Source organism: Sitophilus oryzae, unplaced genomic scaffold (genome assembly GCF_002938485.1).
Source record: "Sitophilus oryzae breed Bouriz unplaced genomic scaffold, Soryzae_2.0 scaffold_1442_pilon_pilon, whole genome shotgun sequence".
NCBI lineage: Eukaryota > Metazoa > Arthropoda > Insecta > Coleoptera > Curculionidae > Sitophilus > Sitophilus oryzae.
The window spans coordinates 6,501,148-6,515,972 of NW_022146107.1; the positions used below are offsets into that span (position 1 = coordinate 6,501,148).

The 14,825-nt window shown below is 32.5% G+C and overlaps 1 protein-coding gene across 1 annotated transcript; it reads left to right on the forward strand.

Annotated features, from left to right (window-relative positions):
* Positions 1-169: 169 nt before the first annotated feature.
* On the forward strand, positions 170-14,625 carry LOC115877159 (probable glutamine--tRNA ligase). The gene is made up of 13 exons (XM_030893315.1): positions 170-431; positions 3,772-4,129; positions 4,183-4,341; positions 6,301-6,452; positions 6,577-6,763; positions 8,249-8,436; positions 9,929-10,152; positions 11,564-11,703; positions 11,755-11,926; positions 11,985-12,147; positions 12,199-12,422; positions 14,267-14,456; positions 14,509-14,625. Exons 1-13 carry the CDS (start codon positions 312-314, stop codon positions 14,554-14,556), a joined length of 2,325 nt encoding a protein of 774 aa, XP_030749175.1. The 5' UTR covers positions 170-311; the 3' UTR covers positions 14,557-14,625.
* The last annotated feature ends 200 nt before the right edge of the window (positions 14,626-14,825 follow it).

Consider the following 14,825-nt stretch of genomic DNA (forward strand, 5'->3'; position numbering starts at 1 on the left):
CCAATTGATTTTATTTAAGTTTTCATTAAAATAAACTTATCATATATAATTGATAGAAATGAAAATATGAAATTTGACTGTCCCCAACCCTTCTTCTTCCTCTGACGCATTTCATTGGACGCATTCTGCGTTTTTAGTCACATGATGTCCCAGTTAGGTCAACTGTCAAAGTGAAAGCACAGCAATGTCCGTGATCTGTGGCAATATCAATTCCATATTCCATATGTTTGAAAAGTTTGCAGGAGGTGAAATATGAAACCGGCGTTTTTTCTTTAAATAAATAATTTTGGAAATTATAGAGCTTTTTGAAAATGGAAAAAAGTGAAGATCTTGTTACCGCCTTTATTAATTTAGGACTGAGTGAGCAGAAAGCGAAAGAGACTTTAAAAAATGAAACAGTTACCAAGCATTTACTATTTATTTTAAATGAGGTAAATTATTTGAAACTATATTATTCATTCATATTTTTTATGCAAATAGCAGTAACAAAACATATTTTTTTACTTGAGAGGAATATATATTTATTAAGTTATAAAATTACAAAATATTTAACTGGGAAATTACTTTCATACAAAACATTTACTAACCCATAGACGAAGTAGGTACTAATCTACCATTTATATTAAGCCTACTATATGTAATTATATTAAGCCTACTATATGTAATTATATTAAGCCTCGTCAGTTAAGACGGACTAGACACACTGGAAGTTTTACCTGTGGTTTTAACAGTTGCTTCTTAAAGATGCTGTCATTATCAATACTATTTTTTGTAATTTTCAAAGACAAAACTAAGAAAAATAATAGTTTTGTTATAAAACTGAATAATTCCGTCAGTTTTCTAGACGGTCTTCCGTTTTAAAAAATTCAATTCATATTTACTTTCAATACATTGTGACTAAATAGCTAAGACGTATGGTAAATGTGGAGGTGGGTCTGTAAATAAAATTAATGGAAATAAAACGATGTAATATGAGAGAAATATAAACCAGATCATATATATGTTATAAATGTTCTAATAGTTTAATAATGAGGAATGTTGTTATGGATGACAAAAATGTTAAGCCAAAAAGTAAAAATATTTGTTTAAGCTTTGAGCTATTCTCACCCAACTTTATATTCATGCCTCGGAACAAAGTTGCTAGTAGCCTTGTTTATATATTCTTAAAGTTGTTCAACCGACTAGACAAATTGTGCTGCCAACTGGAGGACAAATCGTGAACCTTTCGGGGCGGAGTCAAAAATATCGATTATTTTCATTATTTTCCTCAGAGTAATGTAATAATATAGCCCGGGTTTCTGCGAACTGTAATAGTGATCAGCTGATTAAAAGAAATTTAAATGAAACTTTTATTTTATTGTAAATTGTGGATTATTTTTGCCTGTTATTTTAAGAATTCTAAAGCGTATTAACAAAGAAATTATTATTTCGATATGTTGGTACATTATTTATAATTTATGATAATATAGTAATATACCTATTTTAATTTGATTTAATGCAGGTTTATAAAAGAATCATTTCATTCTTAGATTATTTTATTCTAAATTGAGTGCTTTACCAATTTTACGATATTTTTTTTTGAAAACATAAAACTTTTTACATTTTTGATGACAACTAATTGGCATGGTATTATTGGTATGGGAATTAGCCAAGAAAGAAAAGAATTGGCTATAACTTGTAATTTTTCGAAAAAAAAACATATTATACCTATATTGCTGAAAAGCTTAAAGAATGGGGCTCTTTATGAAGTCAGGGCCAACTAGGGTTTCCATTTTACCCAGTATGACCAGTATAATAGATCAAGCTGACAAAGAATATAAAATACTTTAAAAATGTGCATTCAGAAAGAAAAAATATCTCGAAAATTATCTAAACAAACAAGTTTTTTTCTTATCAGTGAAAAGCATCGGCCTCGTCGGCCTTGCGGAATTTGTCGGGTATTTACAATGGTCGAATTGAATAATTACCAGCTTTTATAGCATATCTAATAGACAAAAAGTATCTGGTCGATTAGTAATCAATTGGCACAGTCCGAAAATTATCAATTTTTATTTTCTCTGTTTTTATTGGTCGCTTCAAAATTCAGAGTGACAAAAAATATTTTTCTGTGGTAAAAGACTGTGAAATACGCCCCGCCATCTGGTGCTTTACATCCATAAACATCTTAGGTTGAGCTACTTTAAAAATTCATATACAAGGCTAGTAGTTTTTCAGCTGACCACCCATCATTTTTTTTTTCATTACAGGTCGCTTAATTTTGGTTATTAATTGAAAACCAGTGTGTTGGTGTGGCTGATTCATTGTCACTCCATAAAATAAAAATTGTATCCAAAATACTAACAATTAATTACTGTATAATGAAAAAAAAGGCGTTAAGTTGGCTTGGAAATGACGATCGATGACATTCCCCCTATAATTTTACATATCAAATGACAGTGATCTTCATTTCATAGCCACCGCTGACGCCGTTTTTTTTTTCGATCACATTGTATTATCTATATTTGCGACAATAATCGAAGTTACTTAATGTCAACTGTGCCTTTGAAATATTAAATTACTTTATCTACAACCGTTTAGTTATAACGTTTTTACATCACTATTTTTTAGTATTTCAGTTACGTTATGAGATTCATAACACAACTAGTGGTGTTATGAATCTATAACACAACTAGTTGCTATAATAATGAAAAACAACTACGAACATCTAAATATATTAACTTTTCTGGCAATAATGATTCCGTGGCACGTACTGCGGCAAGTTCTACATCTGAAGGGAGACTTTCGGAATCGCTCATCGTAATTTTTAAAATAATTTTTCTGGGCAAAAAGTTCTCGCGTTTACTTGACAGGGCAAACTGACTTTTCGGAATAAATGTGACAAATGTCATAGTTAAAGATAGGCGACTAATAAACGAAAATTAAAACAGCATTTTCTTATTTTTCGGTTGTAGATAAAACGTTGTACATGACACGCGCGTTTAAACATGATTACAACACTCGTGTGATTAGAACGACTCGGTCTACGACCTCGTCGTTCTAATCGTTCACACTCGTTGTTGTAATCATGTTCATAAACACACTTGTACTGTAAATAACTATTATACAATATCTAAAATTTTATATAAGATTAAAAATTTTGGTGTAGAGGGTGTCCCATTTTCGCGTGTTTTACAGGATTTCTCGTTTATGAGTCGAGAGACAAAGGTGCGGCTTTCACATCACTCTGCTACTTTTTTATGAAACTAAAGTTGCTACACACAGATTTGTCCTAGATCTGTTACTTCCTGAATTACAGGGGGTCCAACGCTTTTTGATTTTTTTGATGAAGAATAATAATATTAAAAAATAAACACATTTTTTTGATAAAACGTTTACATGAATTTATCTTAATACATTTGATAAACTTGATTATCTCGCGTTCCCGTGGGTTACTTAAATACCTACAAATTTTGTAAGAAAAATAAAAACTAACACACATTTTTTGAACAAAACGAAATAATATTAACTAAACAAAACTAGAAAATGTCTTTTTACTACAACAAGCAAATAAAAATATTTAGCCAAGAGTCATAATTCTGTCAAAACTCAAGATTTCTCTGGGGGATGCCCAACAGTACCTGGGGTGGGCCCGGCCCCCCTGTAATTATGCCCATAAAATAATAATATACAGGGGGTTTAATTAAAAAAAAAGTTTGATGTGACACAAATCGACCGTTTCCATACATAAAAGCGACCCTGTATAATTAAATACCTTCTTTTATATTTTATTAGATTCGTGGTGTCGCATTATCAAATGGAACTGGAATTCTACTCTACCATTTGGCAACAAAAATTAAGCCGCAAATTATTCATCACTTTCCATTATTGATAAAATATGTAGTATGCAAGAAACTTGATAATACTTTGCGCATTGATAAAGCTATTGAGTTTGCTTTATCTCATTTAAATGACATCGACACGACTGGTTTAGAGAATTACTGTGGTGTAGGTGTAGTAGTTACACCTGAGGAGATAGAAAAGTGTGTTGAGAATCACATTCAGTCATTTAAGAAAGAGTTAATTGAAAAAAGGTATAGATTTAATGCTGGACCTTTAATGCAGAAAGTTAGGGAAGATTTAAATTGGGCAGGTAATAATACTTTTTATACTCATATGAAAACGATACTAAACCCTTTTTTTAAGATGGAAAAGCCATTAAAAATGAGATAGATGTGCAAATATTTGATATTTTGGGACCTAAAACGGAAGCGGATCTTGCTCCTGCTTCTAAAACTGAGAAAAAGGCACCTAAATTAAATAAGAAAGAAAATAAAGGACCAAATAAAGAAACTGTTAATAAAGGTAAGTATATAGTTACCACTTAGGAAGCAGAACGGTTCGGGCGCAGTTGGTGTAGTGTTCGCTCCTTTTTTAGCTAGATCGCTTGATTTTTCATTACCTTCTATCCCTTGATGGACGAGCATCCAGAGTAGGAGGATGCCCGCTTTATTGCCTTTGCCTAATTTGTTCAGCTTTTATAGGCATTCTTTGACCAACTTCGAATTGATGCTTACTGAGTTGATCGCTTTTAATGTTGCTTGAATATCTGATAAAATGGCTATTTGTTATTTCTGAAACTTTCTATCTAAGATAAGTTGTAAAGACTGTTCAGCCATCGTTCAACGTTACGTCATCGTTATTTGTCAAATATGAGTTTTAGGGTATGTCTGAAATCAGTTCATATTGTTTAAAAAATTTTAAGTACATTGCTATATTATCGATTGAGCGAGTTCCGTTTTTTTTTCAACATTTAATAATTTTTTCTTGAACTCTTCATCAGTTAGAATCCCTTTAGTTCCAATCCTTTGGACTATTGAAATTCCTATTTTCTAAAGCATCAGAAACTCGCTATATTATTTAAAAGCGTTTTCAATTTGTATTGTATCGGTGTAATATTCCTATGTAATACATCATTATTACATAGGAATATTATACCGTTGCATTTTACTTTTTACTTACTATAATTTATAAGCTTAGCAATGAGCTTTTGTTTGAGCTTTGTATATTAATTAGCGAAATTACCCCAAATTAAATGACAATGACAATTATTAAAGGAAAATTTTGCATTGATCGATGTCCGTCAATAAAATCATAACCCCAAATCAAATTATTAACTAAAAAGAATATGCAGTAATTTACGAAATGCCGTAATGACGCCACCAATCTCTTTTATCTGGTTGTCAAGTGATCGAGAGAGTTTGAGAGTTGAGAGTATCTTTCAATAGCGTAGATTTCTGCCTGAAGGATGCTGGAGTAGGTGCCCATTGGTTCGGTTTGGTTTGGTTTGGTTGTGTTGGAAGCATTAGTATACCACATTATGGTATGGTCTTTTACCTGCTGAGCAAAGCTTTCTCACTTTCAATTCTTTTTATTGTTCAATACTACAGTGAGGTGTTTTTCAAAGTTGTACATTATTTGTATGTCATCGACTGGGTGTTGGAGGAGTGGAATTTTCCATTTGAGGGCATTCCAAGCTCCTGAGCTGACAACTCTCCCAGCACTGTTCCGCCAATGACCATTTTAATCACTGTCGCATTGGCGTATCTACCGGTGAGAATGTACAGTGGTGTTAGGTCTAGAATTACCTCAATTGCTTCTGTTGGGCACGTTCTCACGGCTCGTGTCTTGCAGGTGCGTACCGGTATCCGCATTTTGCACAGGTTTTATCTTACTGTTCAGGCCACATACTTCAAATACATTCTTTTTAATAACATCGCCGTAAACGTGACAACAGTGTTCTCACCCTACGCGACGCGATAGTGCGTAAGTTAAGTTTGTAACCAATGGGAAAAGCGGGACACGGGGGCAGAAACATATGTGTGATTTTTACCTCTCGCGGTCTAAAACCAGGATTACGGGGGTGTTCTCTGGCAAGTTTTAGAGAGAGCACACACTGCGGGCTACGAACCTATTATTATTATCGTGCGCCACCAGTTGCAGCCAAGTTATAATCAAAGACAATTTAGAAGAGTTAAAGTTTGTTTGTTTATTTGTTTAGTAAATAAATATTTTAAATAACGAGTTCGAGTTACATACAGTCCACCCAGCCAATACACTTACTGTGTTTTGCCTTGCTTGTGCCAAAACGTAACTTACATAACAATTAAGCTAAGTTTCTTGTGCCTACTACAAAATTTTTAAAATTACACTTGGACCTTTTTACATATGTATTTCATTCTTTAATTATGGTAATGGAAATTAAAAACTCTCAATTTATTAACGATCAAATACCATTGAAACGCTTATCATTTATTTTATTAGAAAGTTCGCCAGTACAACCTTTGACAATATTAGATGTCATGAAAAAAGTAAATTTTCATGCACCTGGAGAGAACTACAAAACTGATGGTTACATAGTAACAGAAAATACAGAAAGACTTCTTAAAGAACACTTGAGTATTACTGGAGGACAGGTAATATACAAACATAGTATAATTAGTTTCAGCATTATATCTTTTTACATTAATTACTTTCTTTGTTTGAAGTAAAAATCTGTTAAAAAAATGGCTGACTAATATTTATAGATATTTCTTTTAGGTAAGAACAAGATTTCCACCCGAACCTAATGGAATTTTGCATATTGGTCATGCTAAAGCCATTAATATTAACTTTGGATATGCAGCTGCGAATAATGGTATTTGTTTTCTAAGATATGATGACACTAATCCTGAAAAGGAGGAGGAGAAGTTTTTTACTGGGATCCATGATATTGTTAACTGGTTAGGTAATAATACACATATATAATAGATTGTATGGGGGGGGGGGTAATCACCGCGACCTTATAGATCTGTTGTGTCCCCCTTTCTTGAGTTATAACTCATCATACAGTCTCAGGGCTTTGACAAAAGCCACTATCGGAGATGGTTCTGCAGAAGTTATTTCTGCATCTCCGATATCAGTTATGCCAAAGTTTATGACACGAATGGTTGCCTCGGCGCACTCTGTGATGAGATGTTCTGTTGTTTCCCCATTTTCCCCACAGAATCTGCATTCGCCGTTGTTCCTTACCTTCAATCTATTGTGGTTCATTGATGAGCTAGGGTCTTGTTAAAAACCCCATGACAATCCGAAGATTGTTCTTATTTAAATATAAGAAAATCTTTGATTTTTCTTGGTTCTTAGGCCGTTGGAGGGATTTCCATTCCAGATGGAATCTTCCAGGTTCTTGAGTTCCGCTAAACAGAACGGTTCTGGTCCAGTTACTGAAGTGTTTGCTCCTTTTCTAGTTAGGTCGTACTTTTTCATTACCTTCTATCCCTTGGGGGGTTGGCACCCAGAGTAGGAGGACTTATTTTCTTTCTCTTATTTGTTCAGCTTCACTAGGCATTCTTTGATCAACTTCGAATTGATGGTTACTGAGTTGATCTATTCCTATTTTTAATGCTGCTTGGCTATCAGAAAAAATGGCAATTTCTTTTTTCCGATAATTCCTATCTAAGATGAGTTGTACGCATCTTTCGATAGCGTAGATTTTGCCTGGAGGATGCTGGGGTAGTTGCCCATTGGTTTGGAAGATTTAGTTTTCACACTAACTTTCTTAGAAAAACGAGAATTGTATCAGAATGTTGGAGAATATTATATAGGCTTTTGGATTTGTATATTTAAATTGTAGGTTAAAAATGAGGTCTACTCAGCCAAATGAGTACTTGGGATTCACAGTCCTGAGGTAATAATAGGCGGTTGAAACGTAGTGCTAGCCACATTACCTTCCTTGTATACCGAACGGTTCTAGTATGGCAAGCTGTACCTTGCTACTCCCAAGGCGTTAAACGCTATACACGGGAGCTATTATTATATATTTAAATTGAATACTTTATATATTAATAGATTTTTGGATTCTACATAGAAATATTCTATAGGTTTTATTAAGAACCTTATGTCGATAAATTATACGGTTTTTGACATATTTTAATATTTTCAAAAAATGGACAATACATATTAAATTTGATTTATAAAACCTCTGTATGATAAATCAAATTTAAATTTGACATTAAAATTTATACAGGTCGGGACAACATTAACATTGAACATTCATAACTCTTAAAGGCCTTTCTAATTTTAAATATGATGCCCAGTATGTTATTTCGCTACTTGATCCAGAAATCATGTCTGTTAATAATACTATTAACCTCAAACGAACACTTTTTTATTTATAAAGTTTTACGTTACAGTACTATCACCTATATTATGTACTGAAATATTGTTATAGGTTATAAGCCTTATAAAGTGACCCATTCTTCAGACTATTTTGATCAGTTGTATGAGTGGGCTGTAAAATTAATCGGGAAAGGTTTGGCTTATGTGTGTCATCAAACTGCGGATGAAATGAAAGGTTTCAATCCTGAACCTTCACCTTGGAGAGATAGACCAATTGAAGAAAGTTTACAACTCTTTCAGGTATGTGTAAATTAATATATCTTCAAAAATGTCTTCTGGGTAATATGCCACTGTAGGAAAGTGTACAAAATAAAATAGGTTATTTTTTGTAAAAACCGATGCGTTAATTCAACGGACACCAACTTATCAGCAGTATTTTACTAATGAAACAAATCTGCCTAACAGACAAAAATTTATTCAAATTTTAATTGTTTAAGCTTTGCATAAAACCAGTTATAAAATAGACAAGAAATAGTATTAAATAATCACAAAAATGACAAAAATTGTTCCCGTCCTAAGTTTATGCATATAAAAACAGTATTTTCTTCTTAATCGTCGAATTATCCGAGTTGAGTTACACCGCCGTTGAAATCGGGTAATTAGGAGGAATTACGGAGAATCCCATAATTGCCGAAGCAACACAAACTGACTTTAGGTGTTTTTTTGTTTGCCAAAATTATTAATAAAATATTTTAACGTTACTACTGGCATTTATTATTAAATAATACATATTAAAAAATACATAAAAAAAACAAAATTTAAAAATCCGAATAATCCGAGGCGCCAATTATCCAACCTAGGGTACAGGGTACAGCCCACATTAGCTCGGATAATGGAGAGTCTACTGTATATGCTTTTTTCTTAGGAGTTTTAACCCGGAACTATATGGGCACGCCACTGAGTTATACATATTTTATACAGTGTGTGCTTAAAAGTTTGCAAACATTTTTATCGAGTATATTAAATAAGATTTTTATGTAGAATCAAATCACCATTTTTGGGCATAATAAAAACATACATATTTAGTCACCGTAGAAGCGTGGTCTGAATGTTAACGTTTAAGACGAAGACAGGTTCATGAAAAATCAGATGTATTGAAAAGAGAAAAAAAGTTGGGTTGATACATTTCTTTTATGCAGTATTGCCGGATTGTGCCAGAAGTAAGCGTTTTCAAAAAATGTTGCATCTAGGGTTGGCTCTTTAATCTCCACAATTAGTCTGATTTTACTATAGCTGGAATAAATTCTTATTAAGCTTCGGTTTCACGACTGCGTTGTTTCGCTGGCAAAACTACAAAAACAAACAATCATCGTTATTAGTAAGTAAAGTCAAAATTGAGAGCTGTTTGAATTTAGTACGAATTTTATTAGTTCTATGGCGTGTAGCCCGTGATACCGCGGGATTTTATAACGAAACTTTACACCTTAAAATACGATTGCTATTTCTGAACAAATCAATGAATTGAAAGTGTCTGGAGATATTTTATTCAGTGTTTTGAAGCAACAGAATTGAACATTAGCTTAGAAATAGTATCTTCGTTCATTATGTTATTTCGCGTACGAAACGGCAACACTGTTTGCCGCCTTTTATTTTGCCTCTGTCTCTCAACTAGTCGTATATATTTATCTCTGTTGTATGTATTAAAATACAGACCACGGAAATAAAGTGACCAGGGTCGTATAATCTAAAATATGGCTAAAAGTTGTATATGTACTTAAAACTCTGGTCGTAGGACATGAAAAATGGAAAAATTGACGAAGGTGCTGCGACATTACGCATGAAAATAACTTTGGAAGAAGGAAAAATGGACCCTGTGGCCTATCGTGTGCGTTTCATACCTCACCATCGAACAAAGGATAAATGGTGTATTTATCCTACGTATGACTATACACACTGTCTTTGTGATAGCATTGAAAATATCACCCATTCTCTTTGTACCAAGGAGTTTCAATCTCGGTAAGTTTGCTCTCGGTAATATTTGGAAATTCAAATATGGACGTTAGTTCAGAAATTATTTGGAAAAATTCTAAACTTTTACACCCTGTATTTCCGAAACGAAGCATTTTAGGACATGATTTTATATAAACTTTTTACGAATTTTTATTAAGGAGACTGAAATCGACAATATATGAAGCGTCAAGTTGCAAAACCCGCCTTATCCATTTAAAAAAAATGGCCTAATGACATATGTTAATAGTGGACCCTGGAATCTACATAAACATAATCTCAAACTGCAGTAAAAGTCGCCTATTCCTATATAAAATTCAGTACAAATTACGTTACTGCAGTAAAATCCGTCCAATCCACTTATATTTGCTTTTTATTCTCATTATTGTTACAAATCTTGCATTTTTTCATAAGCTTTTTACAAAAGTACCGTATGATCGAAAAAAAAAATGGCGTCCAGTTGGCTTGGAAATGACGATCGATGACATTTCCCATATAATATTACATATAAAATGACAACGATCTTCATTTCATAGCTATCGCTGACGCCGTTTTTATTCGATCATACGGTATAATATTACTACTGACATCTTTTCAAATCCTTACTTAATTTTAATAAAATAGTGTATTTAATAAATCATGTTAGGATGCAAATACCGTCTTGATCATACAAAAAAAAAACGGCGTCCAGTTGACTAGGAAATGACGATCGATGACATTTTCCATATAAATTTACATATAAAATCACAGCGTTCTTCATGTCATAGCCATAGCTGCCGCCATTTTTTATTGATCATATTGTATCAAACCCGCAATATGCATCATACTGCAACAAACCCCGCCTTATCCGAATTATTTTTGTGTTTTTTCTGTTTAAAAATTAAATATTAGTATTTATTTCTAGAAAAACGAGATACAAAACAATGATTCCACTCAATGGACACGTTTTTAGTAAATTAACGCGCTTCAAACATTTGCTAAAACAGTTTTTGCTTATTATCTCGAAACAATGTTTGTGGGATAAGGCGAGTTTTGCAACTCGACGCCTCATATTAAGAGACCTTTTAATCGGCATTAAACGGTCTACATGATTTTGCTAACAAGAGAAAATGTCAGTGGCGCACGGTTTTTTTTAGAAAAATATTCCAGTGATAACCTATATACTTTCTTAGTACTAATATATGTAACACTACTTATAGTAAATTTTGCTCTCAAAATTTCATTCGAATCACTAAAAGCACAGACGAAAATAATTATAATAAATCGAAAGAAATTAACCCTCTGTAGCTACAAAACAAAGAATCGGACCTATGTTGATATAAAAAATAAATTTTATTTTTACGTGAGGTATCTCCCCACGAGAGATAGCAAATGTTTTTTGAAACACCGTGTATAGTTGTTATTAACAAATTGTTTTTAGGCGATCAAGTTATTACTGGTTATGTAACGCATTGGATATTTATTGTCCTGTACAATGGGAGTACGGAAGATTAAACGTAAATTATACCGTAGTTTCTAAGAGAAAAATCGCAAAACTTATTTCTGAAGGAATTGTAAAGGGTAAATATAAAAAATGCACTTTTGTTAATATTACCGGTATAATAATTCTAGATTGGGATGATCCGAGATTGTTTACATTGACCGCATTGAGACGCCGAGGTTTTCCACCAGAGGCAGTAAACAATTTTTGCGCCCAACTTGGCGTGACCGGAGCTCAGAGTACTGTAGATCCTTCTATGTTAGAATCTTTTGTTAGAGACCATTTAAATAACATTGCTCCTAGGTATTCTTAATATGTTTTACATACCGGATATATTGCCTTAATTAATTTATATTTTTAGGAAAATGGTAGTTTTGGATCCTCTTAAGGTTAGCATTGAAAATTATCCACACAATGGGCCAACTAATGTTTCTGTGCCAAATTTTCCTAACAAACCCGAACTTGGAAATCATTCTGTAACTTTTGATAAAGTTATTTATATCGAGAGGAGCGATTTTATGGAGGTTAGATTTAACTTAATGCTTATATTTGCTAAACTGAATAATTGAATGCAGGTTGGGGACAAAAACTACAGACGACTTACGAAGACACAAATAGTTGGTTTAAGACATGCAGGATATGTTTTGGAGATAACAGATATCAAGAAGAATAAAAATTCTCAGGTAGAAGAAGTTGTCTGTAAGTGTACGGAAGTAGATAAGTCGGCGTCAAAACCAAAAGCTTTTATTCATTGGGTATCTGATCCTATTAGCATCGAAATAAGATTATATTCACCGTTGTAAGTATTTCGTGTTTAGAATGAATACGCTGTTTTAACTTACCATCAATTACAATTACAATTAATTATTGAAAAAACTGGAAATTTATACGCCCTATTTTGAGGGCGTAGATTACGAATCTAAACTTTTTTTGACGATCTCTTACCGTTTTTTCAGAAAAACCATAATTTATTTAAATATCGAATTTTTCTTAATTTAAGCCGTATAAAATAACAATTTCATAGTTTCTCTAAAGGCCACACTTGATCGGGGATAGAAAAATATCCAAAATTTTACTGAAAAACGCTTTTCTTAACGAAATAAACAAAGAAAATTGCATCTTCTGCTTTCAATGGGAGAAAAATATTCTATTAATCTAAAAATTTGAAACGTTGCCATGTCTTGTACTTTTTCGACCAAAAAAAGATTCAGATTCGTGGTCTACATCAAAACAGGGTGTATACAAATTTTATGAAAACAAAGATTATATCCAGTCCAGTGGCGCATCTAGAGATTGAGTCTGGTTGTGAATATTCAAAAAAGTACTAAATTTGAATTAAATTTTTGTTGGAAGGTATTGTAACTGTGGAAAAAAAATTTACTTGGATTGGTTTGGATGTTCTGTTTTAATTTGTATTATTAACTTTTTGTAACAATTTTATTTTATACCAAATTTTATCTTATTAATTAATTTCTTTCTGGGAGGGGTAATTACACCCATTACCCCTCCCGTATATACGCCCCTGTATAGGGCTTGTTTCTCTCTACAATTTCCTGTTTCACAATGTACCGTTTGTGTCCGGGAAAGGTTCATAGTTTCATAGTTGTCGATTTTCGAAAGAAATCAGTACATGTATATTATTTCGTATATTTTTCATTTTATTGATTTTATGGAAAGCATTGTTCATTAAAATATTGTATCCTATGTTATAAGGCTTGTTTCTCTCTTCAATTTCCTGTCTCACAATGTACCGTTTGTATCCGGGAAGGATTCATAGTTTCATAGTTGTCGATTTTCGAAAGAAATCAGTACATGTATATTATTTCGTATATTTTTCATTTTATTGATTTTATGGAAAGCACTGTTCATTAAAATTTTGTATCCTATGTTATAGGGCTTGTTTCTCTCTACAATTTCCTGTTTTACCATGTACCGTTTGTGTCCGGGAAGGGTTCATAGTTTCATAGTTGTCGGTTTTCGAAAGAAATCAGTACATGTATATTATTTCGTATATTTTTATTATATTGATTTTATGGAAAGCACTGTTCATTAAAATGTTGTATCCTATGTTATAGGGCTTGTTTCTCTCTTCAATTTCCTGTCTCACAATGTACCGTTTGTATCCGGGAAGGATTCATAGTTTCATAGTTGTCGATTTTCGAAAGAAATCAGTACATGTATATTATTTCGTATATTTTCATTTTATTGATTTTATGGAAAGCACTGTTCATTAAAATGTTCTATCCGATGTTATAGGGCTTGTTTCTCTCTACAATTTCCTCTCTCACAATGTACCGTTTGTGTCCGGGAAGGGTTCATAGTTTCATAGTTGTCGGTTTTCGAAAGAAATCAGTACATGTATATTATTTCGTATATTTTTCATTTTATTGATTTTATGGAAAGTACTGTTCATTAAAATGTTCTATCCTATGTTATAGGGCTTGTTTCTCTCTACAATTTCCTGTCTCACAATGTACCGTTTGTGTCCGGGAAGGGCTCATAGTTTCATAGTTGTCGATTTTCCAAAGAAATAATTAAAATAAATTAATTTCTTTCTGGGAGGGGTAATTACTCCAATTACCTCTCCCAATAATTACCGAATAATGAATGATTTTGTTTTTGTATGTTTCTGTATCGTTATAGATTTAATCATAAAAATCCCGAGGATCCCAATGAAGTGCCTGGAGGATTTTTGACAGATTGTAACGTAAATTCACTAGAAGTTCTTGAAAGTTATGCTGATAAGTCAATTACTAAGGCCAGTGTTTATGATAGGTTTCAGTTTGAAAGAATAGGATTCTTTTCGATTGATCCAGATACAACGCAATCAAATGTAAAAATATTAATTATTTTCATTTTGTTTTTATTCATGATTTTTTTTTCAGATTATTGTCAACAGAACTGTTGGCCTTAAAGAAGATGCAGGAAAATAGGTATATTTTTTCTACTGAGGTCCTAAAGCAATTTTTTATAAATATTTTATTAAAAGTTGTGTTGAAATTTAAAGTATGTTTAATTTACTTACAATTTTTGTAAATTCGTCGAATTTTCAGAAACCCTGTTTTCAAAAACTACATATCATTCCGTACTATATTTCTGTAAATTTATACTTGTAATTCATGTTATTATTGATAATTATGAGATATTTACATAATTAATAGTAGAACCTGACTCATTGGCTATTAAGTATGCGGGAAATTAT